This window comes from Bos indicus, chromosome X (genome assembly GCF_029378745.1).
Source record: "Bos indicus isolate NIAB-ARS_2022 breed Sahiwal x Tharparkar chromosome X, NIAB-ARS_B.indTharparkar_mat_pri_1.0, whole genome shotgun sequence".
NCBI lineage: Eukaryota > Metazoa > Chordata > Mammalia > Artiodactyla > Bovidae > Bos > Bos indicus.
In genome coordinates, this window is record NC_091789.1 from 51,733,165 (window position 1) to 51,747,497 (window position 14,333).

The 14,333-nt window shown below is 40.6% G+C and overlaps 1 protein-coding gene across 1 annotated transcript in view; it reads right to left on the bottom strand.

The window, feature by feature from the left end:
• Window positions 1-247: 247 nt before the first annotated feature.
• PCDH19 (protocadherin 19) overlaps window positions 248-14,333 on the bottom strand; it is a 133,849-nt gene continuing 119,763 nt past the window's right edge. Inside the window, exon 6 of the mRNA XM_019956331.2 lies at window positions 248-6,057. Coding sequence (XP_019811890.2) covers window positions 5,468-6,057 — 590 coding nt within the window. The 3' untranslated portion in view covers window positions 248-5,467. The remainder of the gene's footprint in view (window positions 6,058-14,333) is intronic.

Genomic DNA, 14,333 nt, shown 5'->3' on the forward strand with positions numbered 1-14,333 from the left:
GATGTGAGTGGGTCTCCTTCCTCAGAAAAAGGTATTGACTAGGATGGGAAGGACAGGAGGTACTGAGGAAATGAGTGGAGCCTGACTGATGGCAGAATCCCCTCTTAGTTGGAGAGCTGGTGATTGTGTGGAATGAAAAAGGCAAGAGAAATCCTTTGGGTCCTCATGGACCCACAGTCACTCCCAACACCACCCCCACCCCGAGCCAACCAACACCCTCCGAGAAACAATTCACCAATCATTTTTCCATAATAGCCTTTAATACTAAAATGCATTATATTTTTGAAGCAGAGAAAACACATTTAAGGGGAAAACAGAGAACCACCAGATAAAAGGAAACAATGTGGCAGATAACACCATTTAAAACATAACTGTAATAATTTAATAAAGCTGCTTTATCATCTTCATAAAATAGAGTGGTGATTCTTTTTTGTCTTTTTTCTTTTTACAATGATTCAATCACTGTGAAAATGTACATAACATACAGATCAGCATATACAACAATTTCACCTTCATATAGTCAGCAACAGAGACTGCTTAATGAGACATACTGTACTTGCATCCCTCTAAATTTCCACCCTGGTTTGACAGGTAAACAGTAATAGTGTCATCAGGCTCATTCCCCTCACTAGAGGAGCGAAGGCGTAAGCCTTTTGCAACTAATACCTTAGCATTCAAATAGCACAAGAAGGTATTTGTTGCTGAATTTCTAGCTCAAGCTAGTCTGGCTCTTGGTCATTAAAGTCTGCGTTCTAGCCTTCCTCAGCTGAACGCCAGCCAGTGCCAGTAAAAATCTACTTAACCAGTGCTGTAATGGTGTTAGCTGGTTTGTTTGCTAAGGTTGACAGCAACTTTCAGTTAGTAACAAGGTCATTTTTAATTGCCAATACAGCTGGAGCAACAATCAGCATCATCAGTTTTCCCTAATGACCTACAATGCTTTCCAATCAAGATCAGGTTTTCGTGGGTTGTTCTTTACCAAGAGCACCTTACAATATATATTTCAGACAAGGTGGTTGATTTTCTTTGTTTTTACAAAAAGCAATATGAGTTCTATTGGAAATTAATTCACTTTTACACAACATGTGACCCACAGGCCAATTCCAGCTTCACAAGAAAATAAAGAGAGCTGCAACAACTTCATTAGGACAATGTGTTTTGCTCTGGAATATTTCATTATCAATATAAAGCCACCCAGTCCCAGCCCCACCCCCACACATCCCCTTTGAATATTACTTTGTTACATACTTAAACTAAAGAACAACATCTCAATACACTTTAGTGTCAGCAGATACAATTTGACTCATGAAATGACATCCTTAAATGTAATTTTACTGAGAAGGCAAACACTAGGACTGTATACAATGGACTTCTTAAGCTCATTTATGCCAGTTTTTCAAAGTCAGTTAGGGTCTTATTACCCTGGATAAAGAGCCAAGTGGACCAGACTTGTCAGGATGCTCTGGGGACCATTCAACATCAAAATGATCCTCATAGAGTGAATTGGAATTCCAGCCAGAACTTCTATTATGTACAGTAATGATCCTTTTCCCACACTGGATGCCCAGTCAAGCTATTCTTACATACTTGTGTCTCCCAAAACTGCCCTTTGTCCTTGATGCTTCAAGTGGACCACTTTCGTTTTGCTTGTTAATATAATAGAGCAATATGAAAAGTTCAACTGAATTCCCTTCAATCCGGTGTATGTTGAAGTAACACTATTGGGATGACACTGGATGGCTCCAGTTTTCAGAGTTCTAAGTTGTATTCCTCTAATATTTTTGAGTAGTGATCAATGGATCACCAACTTATCAGTCTAAATGGACACCTTAGGTGCAATTAGCTCTACTAGGCAAGTTTACACTGGAGCAGTGATACTCAAAATGTGATCCCTGGACCAGATGCATCAGCATCACTTGGGAATTTTTAAATCAGCAAAGACTCAGGCCTCACTCCAGACCTACTGAGCCAGAGACTCTAAGTGCAGGGCCCATCAACCTGTGCTTTACCAAGTCCTCAATCTTTAGTGGGCATTTGATCCATATAAATTACTAGGTCTCACCCCCAGAGGTTCTGCTTCAGTTGGTCTTTGTGAGGACAGAGAATTACCATTCCTAACAAGTTCCCAAGTGATGTTAGTACTGCTGGTCCAAGGACTACACCTTGAAACCACTGCCTTTCAGGAAGTGCAGGGTCCCTTGGCCCATTACCTATTTGGGCAATAAAGTGGGCCATAATTTACTCTACTGGCTTTAAGAGAATCCAAGGGATGGTAAGTTTCCTTCTGAACGGGTTCATAGATTAGTCAGTATAGAGAAAAGAAAAAAGAGACTCCACACAGCACGGCTCCCTTCTTCCTATTTCTTATATGTATATAGCATGTTCCCATATTTGGGGAGAAGCAATCAATCAATGCAAACTAACCTGTTTATATTGCATGAAACCATTCACAGGCTCAGGGACATGCCCAAAGCAGTTAGTAGTAAAGCATGTCATACCTCAATATGCCACACCTAAACACACCTAAAACGTCAATTCCTCCCCAAAAGGGACATCAGAATAAGTGGAATAGAACTCCTTAAGATTTAGGAACTGAAATTGATCCCTCATATTTAAGTGTGTAACATATTTAGAGAGGAAAAAAAGGGAGAATGTTTGGCCCTCTGGCCTTTGTGGCTTTTCATCAGACATATTGGAAAGGAGAGAAAAACATAAACCAAAAGGGAAAGTTAGGATCCTTGCACAAAATTTCTTTTTGCAGGCACAGCCTGACTATAAAACCAGCATACAAAGCCCTCCTAGGATGCACTTGTGCTTCTGGGAGGATGTATACATCAGACAACTGTAGAGGGGGAAAAAAGATATTTTCTTAATGAGGGAAATTCTCTGAACATACTCAGTAAAGGATTTGGAAGCCAAAAAATATCTGACTGCCCATTGCGAACAAAGTATTTTAAGAAGGAAAAAGGATTGGTCTATTGCTTGAAACTGAATTCTGGAAAGAAAAAAAAAAAAAAAAACAGGGTGGGGGGCGGGGGTGAACACAAGAGAGAAGCAGAATCAATGTCACTTCTACATTAACCATTTTAAATTTGGCTGGTAAGAGACATGGCAGCCAGTGGCCACATAACATTGAATGCTCCCACTTGCCACAATCTTTTCAGCTCCCTCATCCCCACTGAGCACATAAGAAATACACCTGTACAAAAGCTGTCAAATCTGACTTGAAAGTGAGGTGGTAGCTAACAGTATAGCTAATATCTGGATGGATCAGCAGAGGAACAGTCTAAATTCTATGGGCAGCCATCATAAATTAAATGGAAAAAAAAGTTAATTTTAACATGCTAAATAAACTATTCACTTGCAAACAGAAATAAATACTTAATTCAAAATCTACTACTAAAATAAAATGAGTTAAAGGGGAAAAAGCGAGAGAATTAAATGAGCCAAAATGAAGATGCTATGATAATTGATTTCTAATTGTGTCAGTTTCAGGGGGAAATTTGCAGTCACACCAATATTCTGCATGAGGTAGTATTCAGCACTGAATAAGAAATAAGAATGAATTTGTAGCTTCATTTATAACTTCTTTTTCAGAAATATTCTCCCCTACTAACCCCATTCCCACTGCCTTACCCAGCCCCCTCCCTCAAACCCTCCTTCCCACAAAAGAAAATGTCCCCAGTTAATGTATAAAGCAGGAACTCAGGCAAAAATAACTAAAACATTTAAAAGAGTGGACTTATCTACCTAACTTAAGAAAATAAATCATCTTTTGCATTCTTAATGCTCTAAGCCTTTTTCTCTGCATATTCTTGAATTTCAAAAAATGAAACAAATGAGAACATAACCACAAAACTTGTTTCTCTAGAAACAACTCTTTTAAGACCAAGACAGAGCAAAGGTGACATATTTGTTTTTAAATTATGAACTCTTAGGCTGCAAGAATACTATGTTGGCTAGTGAATATTAATAGACAGTTAATAAACAGGGGAGTTTGAGGAATGTTAAACAAACAGAAAAAGAATGTGTGTAACAAACTTGTTAATAAAAATGGTGTATTCCTAGCCTACAGCAAAGAGTTGGCTAAATCTAAAGGATTTTTATTTTAATAGTTTCCTGTTCACATTTTTAATTTAAAAAATGTATCACTCATAAATACGAGTTCAAATGTCCAAGTGTCTCCATTCAGAAGGCACGATAATTGGATTAGGGATGCTGTTACCTGTTACCTGTCTTTTCCTAAACATACACTTTGTACTGCTTACTCTGTTCCTATTTATACTCCTATGATACAGAGCCACATGGAGTTCTCAATTCCAGTCCATGACGTGCTTTGCAGTCTAATTTCTAATCATGTTTGGGAAGCACTGAATCAGGAAGTATGTGTCTGAAAAAATGCTAATTTAAAATTCAAAATAGATTCAGTCTTTTTGAGTTTTAGATGATTGGAGATAGGGAATTTCTAAGCCTGGAAACTGATAACTTCAGGAGCAACTTTCCTGTTCAGGGCCTGAAAGTCAGAAAAATTGATCTCATAAAATTTTCAGCACAATATTTCTGACAACTGCAAATTAGATAGCAGAATATCCAAAAATGACTTTCTGTAATGATCTATCATGGATCTAGGCAAAAGCCTGAAAGTCAGGAAAAATACTCTGCAACGTGGTGAGCAACCATTCTGTGGGTATCCTATGTGAATGAGTACCCTCCAAGTACTCAGCCTATACATATGGCATTACTCATTCACTTGCCATCTCAGTTGTTTGCACTTTGTTTTTGTCTGTAGTTTTTTTTTTTTTTTAAGAAAAAAACACCAATTTCTATAAGCCTTTTGCCACCACCACACATGTAGCAATTTGCAATATCAAATACGACAATAGCACAGCTAGCAAAAGTGTTCTTTAAAGCAGGGGTGTCCACAGCAAAGTAGCGGCATTGGAAAGTACTCGAGCTTCAGAAACAACCATTTGAGGACTCAATTTCACATCACTGAATCAATGAATAGCACACAATAAATGACCGTTAACTTGTCTATACTACAAACAGTAGCAAACTTATTCAAGGTGTCCAGAGCCTTTTTTTTTTTTTTTTTTTTTTGCTTTTTTTAAGTGTAATCCTCCACAAACAATGGTAATTTTTATTATAATTTTGACATAGAAAAATATATAAATTCAAACACTTAATACATAATACTTTTCCCAACTGAATTTGTCTCTGTTTCCCCAACATCAAGGCCCCATGAACGACTCAAGCCAAAGCTAATTTGCTCCAATGGAACACCCCTGCTGCCTGTTGAAACGAGAGGGATTGTCACAGATTGATAGTCATTTATAAACAATACATTTAGGGAAAGCTCTGAAATACAGCCACTCAAGAACCAACCATTGGTGAACAATTAAATGATCAGCTACTGCTTCTTAGCTAGCCAGCATGGTTTCTCTCTTTCTTCTTCCCCAAGACTGATTTAGAGAATGATATCCTTCAGACGCTTCACGCCAGGAGACTCTTTGTCTCGACCTTCCTTCAGAATGGGGTTGACCTCATGCACGACTTTCTCACCATCAGCTCCACGGGGTTCAGCTTCAGAGGGACGAGAAGGACCATTGTTGACATACTGCTCCAGATCACGGGCAGGGGGTGCCAGGGCAACAGTGTAAGACACAGAAGGCTTGGTAGGCAGAGGGCTCTTGAGGTGCAGAGGGGAAGTGACAGGGCTAATAGCCTCACAGCCATTGCCCGCCTCCCGGATAGCGCTGTTGACCTTGGGGCTGCAGGTGGTCACATCAACAGTCCTTCTCCCTTTCAGGGTGGGCCTCTCCTCAGCTGGGTGGTCGCTGACATCCTTTCCAAAGGTTGCGAAAGTCCGCTTGGTGGGGCCGCAGTCATCATAAGCTTCAACATCAGCAGCAGTAGCTTCAATGGACAGTGTGATGATGTTCCTCACATGCTCAGGGGACTTGGAGCAGGTGGGCATGGGGTTCCGGGGCATCCAGCACCTGTCAGAGTGGCCAAGAATACGGCATTCTTCCCTGCAATGAAATCCTTCATTCTGATCTGTTTGGAGAAAATTAAAAATATCAATTTCATCAGCTTTTCCCAGGAATCATCATTACTTCCCAGTGCTCAAGTTTCTTAGGTACCCAGAGGGGAATGACACTTTTAGATAGTCTTTTATTGCCTTTTGGGACAAGTGTGAAGAATTGGATTTTTAAAAAGCTGTAGATCTCCCCGCTAAACACTCTCCCCTCCCTTTTTATGATTATTTTTGTTGCTGCTTCCACTGCTGACAAAACTGAAAACCTAAAGGGAAACACACTATGATGAAAAATTTTATTTTTTAAAAAGTTTATCTGATGGTAAAGGTGCTGAGACTCAGCATTTTATCAACAATTCCTGCTAAAAATCAACTGTGTTTGAAACAGGTTCTAGCAGATATACTGAGAAGTCTTAGCCATGTTTTTGAGTAATAGCACTGTCAACCATGTTTCTACCCTGCTGCTGCTGCTGCTAAATCGCTTAAGTAGTGTCCAACTCTGTGCGACCCTATAGACAGCAGCCCACCAGGCTCCCCCGTCCCTGGGATTCTCCAGGCAAGAACACTGGAGTGGGTTGCCATTTCCTTCTCCAGTGCATGAAAGTGAAAAGTGAAAGTGAAGTCGCTCAATCGTGTCCGACTCTTCATGACCCCATGGACTGCAGCCCACCAGGCCTCTCCATCCATGGGATTTTCCAGGCAAGAGTACTGGAGTGGGGTGCCATTGCCTTCTCTGGTTTCTACCCTAGTCAATGATATTCAATGCTTAATTTTAGATTAGTAACATACTCTTTGAAAACCCAATCACATCACTTCTTTTTGGCCACCAATCTCACCAGCCAATCTCCTTACTAAACCTTTTACATGACTTCTCATGATTTCCCATGAGGAGGAATATACTGAGATCTCTTCCTTCCATCTGATCCAGAAGCTATACCTGGCCTTGTGCACACATCCCTCATGGGTTGAACATCATTTAATTATACTCAGCTAGCCATTCCTTCTTATCTTTCTTATCTGCAATTTCATTTGAGTCATAGTTCTTAACATAATTTCTTCATGGATTACTTTAACCCTATCATAGATGATCTCAGCAGACAGAATTCATAATTATTGGCAAGACATGTTTTTCTCATTTTATCCCAGGTTCATTTGGAGTTAAGGTTTTAATTTGGCTCTCAGAAAAGCTTTCTATATGGGCTTCACTAAAGTATGGACTCAGGGTTAACTTCTACCTGTCCATTGGAAAACTGTTAATGTCTGGTTTAGACCTCTAGTTTTCCAGATCAATTTATATTTATGTTACATTCTTGCATGAGGATGACCTAGTGAAATTTTTCATATCACATTGCACAATGCATCAAAATATGAGCAGCTTAACATTTATAGATGTCCTTGGGGTAGGACTGGAGGAGGTAGGGAGACAAGAAGAGATTACAAAGACAAAAAAAAAGTTGGAAATATGTGCTATGAGTGCTTTTTTTGCAGGAAGAAGTCTGCAATTCAGGGACTTGCCTGATATTAGTCTACATATAACACACCTTCCTTATACAATTGTATTTCTATTTTTTAGTATTTTTCTTGAGTTTTTAGAGTAAATGATACAGCAAAGAGATAATTCTCTGCCTCATTTACCAAAAGTTATTTTGGTAAAGGGGTACTTGGGAGGACGTTCAAGAAATAATGGTTGAAATGAGTGCGTATTTCATCATTTGGAGAAAAAGTGTTAGAAGCAGCTAAATGTCAAGGCTTAATCCAGGCTGAGTTCACATTTCAACATGACTCTGGAAATGGCTTTTGACCTAAATTACAGAAAAAAAACAGCCAAAGATAAGACCTCCTTCAATATACCTGGACACAATTTACTGACTTATCTTTAAGATGGCCAGTTTAAGCCCCCTTTCAATGATGGAGAATGAAACTCTCAGAATTTTGCAGAGTTGGAACCAAATAACAAATGAGCATCATCACGAAGAAGATAAGTGCCTTCTTCATACATAGGACAAAGCTCCCGCAAACTGCAGGACACTTCTACATCAGGAATGCCTGGCCACCTCTGAGAAACAAGGGTTTGTCAAAGCCCTTTCTCTGCCTCTTCCCTGTAAACTTTCATTGCTGCCACCTGATGACTTGTGCGCACCAGGACCCAGAGACCCCACAGAGACTGAGACAGAACTGTGTCTGAGTGTCTCCTGTGGAGGTATGGGTCAGCAGTGGACTCCTGCAGGGGCAGGGGGTCTGGGTGCAGCAGACCTGGGTATGGCATAAGCCCTCTTGGAGGACGTCACCATTAACCCCACCACCTAGCTACCAGAACTCTCCATCAGAGGGCAGACAGACTGAAAACAACAATCACAGAAAACTAACCAATCTGATCACACAGACCACAGCCATGTCTAACTCAATGAAACTATGAGCCATGCCGTGCAGGGCCACCCAAGATGGGTGGGTCATAGAGGAGAGTTCTGACAAAACATGATCCACTGGAGAAGGGAATGGCAAACCACTTCAGTATTCTTGCCTTGAGAACCCCATGAACAGTATGAAAAGGCAAAATGATAGGATACTGAAAGAGGAACTCCCCAGGTCAGTAGGTGCCCAATATGCTACTGGAGATCAGTGGAGAAATAACTCCAGAAAGAATGAAGAGACGGAGCCAAAGCAAAAACAACACAGAGTTGTGGATGTGACTGGCGATGGAAGTAAAGTCTGATGCTGTAAAGAGCAATACTGGATAGGAACCTGGAATGTTAGGTCCATGAATCAAGGCAAATTGGAGGTGTCAAACAGGAGATGGCAAGAGTGAACACTGACATTTTAGGAATAAGGAAACTGAAATGGACTGGAATGGGTGAATTTAACTCAGATGATGAATATGTCTACTACTGTGGGCAAGAAGCCCTTAGAAGAAATGGCATAGCCATCATAGTCAACAAAAGTTGGAAATGTAGTACTTGGATACAATCTCAAAAGTGAAAGAATGAACTCTGTCTATTTCCAAGGCATACCATTCAATATCATGCTCATCGAAGTCTATGCCCCAACCAGTAATGCTGAAGAAGCTGAAATTGAACAGTTCTATGAAGACTTACAAGACCTTCTAGAACTAACACCCCAAAAGATGTCCTTTTCATTATAGGAGACTGGAATGCAAAAGTAGGAAGTTAAGAAATACCTAGAGTAACAGGCAAATTTGGCCTTGGAATACAGAATGAAGCAGGGCAAAGGTTAACAGAGTTTTGCCAAGAGAATGCACTGATCATAGCAAATACCTTCTTCCAATAACACAAGAGAAGATTCTACACATCGACATCACCAGATGGTCAATACCAAAATCAGATTGATTATATTCTCTGCAGCCAAAGATGGAGAAATTCTATACAGTCAGCAAAAACAAGACCGGGAGCTGACTATGGCACAGACCATGAACTCCTTATTGCCAAATTCATACTTACATTGAAGAAAGTACGGAAACCCACTAGAACATTCAGGTATGCCCAAAATCAAATCCCTTATGATCACAGAGTGGAAGTGAGAAAGAGATTCAAGGGATTAGATCTTATAGACAGAGTGCCTGAAGAACTATGGATGGAGGTTCCTGACATTGTACAGGAGGCAAGGATCAAGATCATACCCAAGGAACAGAAATGCAAAAAGGCAAAATGGTTGTCTGATGAGGCCTTACAAATAGCTGTGAGTAGAAGAGAACTGAAAGGCAAAGGAAAAAAAGGAAAGACACATTCATTTGAATGCAGAGTTCCAAAGAATAGCAAGGAGAGATAAGAAAGCCTTCCTCAGTGATCAATGCAAAGAAATAGAGGAAAACAATAGAATGGGAAAGACTAGAGATCTCTTCAAGAGAATTAGAGATACCAAGGGAATATTTCATGCAAAGATTGGCACAATAAAGGACAGAAATGGTATGGACCTAAGAGAAGCAGAAGATATTAAGAGGTGGCAAGGATACACAGAAGAACTGTACAAAAAAGATCTTCACCCTCCAGATAATCACAATGGTGTGATCACTCACCTAGAGTCAGACATCCTGGAATGTGAAGTCAAGTGGGCCTTAGGAAGTATCACTATGAACAAAGCTAGTGGAGGTGGTGGATTCCAGTTGAGCTATTTTGAATCCTAAAAGATGATGCTGTCAAAGTGCTGCACTCAATATGCCAGCAAATGTGGAAAACTCAGCAGTGGCCACTGGACTGGAAAAGGTCAGTTTTCATTCCAATCACAAAGATAGACCATGACAAAGAATGCTCAAACTACCACACAATTGGACTCATTCACACGCTAGTAAAGTAATGCTCAAAATTCTCCAAGCCAGGCTTCAACAGTACATGAACCATGAACTCCCAGATGTTGAAGCTGGATTTAGAAAAGGCAGAGGAACCAGACATCAAACTGCCAACATCTGTTGGATCACAGAAAAAGCAAGAGAGTTCCAGAAAAACATTTCTGCTTTATTGACTATGCCAAAGCCTTTGACTATGTGGACCACAACAAACTCTGGAAAATTCTTAAATAGGTGGGAAAACCAGACCACCTGACCTGCCTCTTGAGAAATCTGTATGCAGGTCAGGAAGCAACAGTTAGAACTGGACATGGAACAACAGACTGGTTCCAAATAGGAAAAGGAGTACGTCAAGGATGTATACTGCCACCCTGCTTATTTAACTTATATGCAGAGTACACCATGAGAAACACTGGGCTGAATGAAGCACAACCTGGAAATACCAATTACCTCAGATACACATATGACACCACCCTTATGGCAGAAAGCAAAGAAGAACTAAAGAACCTCTTGAGGAAAGTGAAAGAGGAGAGTGAAAAAGTTGGCTTAAAGTTCAACATTCAGAAAACTAAGATCATGGCATCTGGTTCCATCACTTCATGGCAAATAGATGGAGAAACTGTAGAAACAGTGACAAACTTTATTTTGGGGGGCTCCAAAATAACTGCAGATGGTGACTACAGCCATGAAATTAAAAGATGCTTACTCCTGGGAAGAAAAGTTATGATCAACCTAGACAGCATATTAAAAATCAGGGACATTACTTTGCCAACAAAGGTCCATATAGTCAAAACTATGGTTTTTCCAGTAGTCATGTATGGATGTGAGAGTTGGACCATAAAGAAAGCTGAGCACCAAAGAACTGATGCTTTTGACCTGTGGTGTTGGAGAAGACTCTTGAGAGTCCCTTGGACTGCAAGGAGATCCAACCAGTCAATCCTAAAGGAAATCAACCCTGAATATTCATTGGAAGGACTGATGCTGAAGCTGATACTCCAGTACTTAGGCCACCTGATGAAAAGAACTGACTCATTGGAAAAGACCCTGATGCTCGGAAAGATTGAACGCAGGAGGACAAGGGGACCACAGAGGACGGGATGGTTGGATGGCATCACTGACTCAAAGGACATGAGTTTGAGTAAACTCTGGGAGTTGGTGATGGACAGGGAGTCCTGGCATGCTTTATTCCAAGGTGCTGCAAAGAGTCAGACCCAACTGAGTGACTGAACTGAACTGAACTGAACTGATGACTTATCATCATTCAAAACACATATGTTCCTGGGAGGCTGAAAATATGGGAAACATGTTGGGATATACATGGGAAACACTTAGTGTAGACCCAAACATTATGAGTGAAAGAGTCTATAGCTGATCCACCCACATTTTTTCATTCAAATCTAGTGCTTTCTCCAGAAGACCCCAGGATCACTACAGTAGGACAGAATTCACACCTCAGAGTTTTCCCAAATATGTTTCTTCTTCAACATTTCCTCTGAGGCCTATTTTATAACTCTTCAAGTAATAGCTGTAAAGAATTAGTGTGACTATTTGTTTGGAGGTGGAGAATAAAGAGGTGCAACTGGGGGACCAGTCCAATAACTAACTTCCCCATCTACAAATCTGAGTAAGAGTTCCCTAGAAGTCTGGAGAGGCAGGTAGGGAGGAAGGGAGAGAGAGAGAAGAAGGAAGAAAAGAAAAAAAAAATGTTCAGAAGGTTATGGGATCCCTGGCCATTTTGTCCACAATTAAGGCAAGGAGGCATAGAGCTCTTAGCCTTTGAACCCTGAAACTGCAGCCATATGACCAGCTATGAAGAGGAAATCCCAGGTGAACTTCAGACTAATATTGCTCATACTCCCAGGGCAGAGCAGTGATGAACTACAATCTAGTAGAATATTCCCAATAGGTTCAAAATAAAGCTCTTTTAAGTCTCAAGTTTTGAGTTTCAAGTGGTTGTCTTAAAATGTGAAGATGCAGCTCTTTTTTCAAAACAGTTCAGTAAGAGAACGCCATCCATGTGTCATCCCCAATCCATGTACAGTTCTCTTTCCCTATGCTGAGTGAGTGATAGTCGCTCAGTCATGTCCGACTCTTTGTGACCCCACAGACTGTAGCCTGAAAGGCTCCTCTGTCCTGTCCTCTGGAATTTTTCAGACAAGAATCTTGGAATGGGTTGCCATTTCCTTCTCCATTCCCTATGGTAGGCTGCTTCAAATGAATGTGAGGAGAACTTGATCGCCAGCATACACAGAGGGCAAAGACTCCAGAGTCAGACATCTGTGAGATCTTATGAACTGAGGAAGACCAGAGCAGGGAACTTAGTCATGTGAGAAGTTTCTCTGCAAAGACAGTACTTGCTTTCAGCTGACCCACTGCCTAAGTGAATAGATCACTCTCAGGGAAGAGGAAAAGGTAAACTTACTCAGGGACCCCAGGAATGCAATTAGTTTAAGCCTACATACCAATTTCACTAAGCCCACTTCAGTCCTCTAGAGTGAGAATAATATGCAATTTTCTTGGATTAATTACATGTACATATTAGGTATACTGCTCTTACCCCATGCAAGTGAAGACTTGAATCTAAAAGATTTATTTACTCACAGTGTCTCACTCTTAGCTTAGATCTAATCTCTTTATTTCCTTAAATCCTTACCAAGGGCAGAGACAAGACTTGCTATTTATCATTTTAGTATCAAACAACACTCAGTGACATTTGTGTCAATACTATTGAAACAAAATCTAACCTAGCTTTAGTGTTTATGGACATACGAAATATGAAAGAAAACATAGAGAATATAAGTGGACAGAAAGAAAGTGTCTTCCCAACCCAAAGCAACCTACATTCACAAATGTAATGTAGATGAATTGTTGTGTGTTTAGTTGCTGAGTCATGTCCGACTGATTTGTGACCCTATGGACTGTAGCCTCTGAGGCTCCTCTGTCCATGCAATTCTTGAGGTAAGAATGCTGGAGTGGGTTGCCATTTCCTTCTCCAGGGGATCCTCCCAACTCAGGGATCGAACCCAGATCTCCTGCATTGGCAGGTGGATTATTTACCACTGAGCCACCAAGGAAGCCCCTAATGCAGATGAATTACCTTTTGAAAATAAAAACTTCAGTTTAGTAAGGAAATTAAGTGTGTATTAAAAGTGAGAAAGTCATGGCACAAAGTCCCTTTAAGAATAGCAGTGATGACAAACCAGATGAAAAAGGCTACTTCTGGAATTGCCTAGGCCTGATACAGATCATATGCCTGCCATCATGTAACACTGTGGCTAGGGATGGAGCTATGAGACTAGAGAGAAACCATTTTGTATCATCACAAGTTAATTGTCAAGATGCTGGCTCCAGGTGAAATAGAGGTAAGCTAACAATTCACCAGTTCCTGGCTAAGATTTCCAGTAGTCATGTATGGATGTGAGAGTTGGACCATAAAGAAAGCTGAGCACCAAAGAACTGATGCTTTTGACCTGTGGTGTTGTGACTCTATACCTTGTTATAGATTGCCGGGAGAAATATCAATAACCTCAGATATGCAGATGACACCACCCTCATGGCAGAAAGTGAAGAAGAACTAAAGAGCCTCTTGAGGAAAGTGAAAGAGGAGAGTGAAAAAGTTGGCTTAAAGCTCAACATTCAAAAAACAAAGATCATGGCATCCGGTCCCATCACTTCATGGCAAATAGATGGAGAAACAGTGGAAACAGTGAAAGACTTTATTTTGGGGGGCTCCAAAATCACTGCAGATGGTGACTGCAGCCATGAAATTAAAAGACGCTTACTCCTTGGAAGAAAAGTTATGACCAACCTAGACAGCATATTAAAAAGCAGAGACACTACGTTGCCAAGAAAGGTCCATCTACTCAAAGCTATGGTTTTTCCATTTGTCATGTATGGATGTGAGAGTTTGACTATAAAGAAAGCTGAGTCCCAAAGAACTGATGCTTTTGAACTGTGGTGTTGGAGAAGACTCTTGAGAGTCCCTTGGACTGCGAGGAG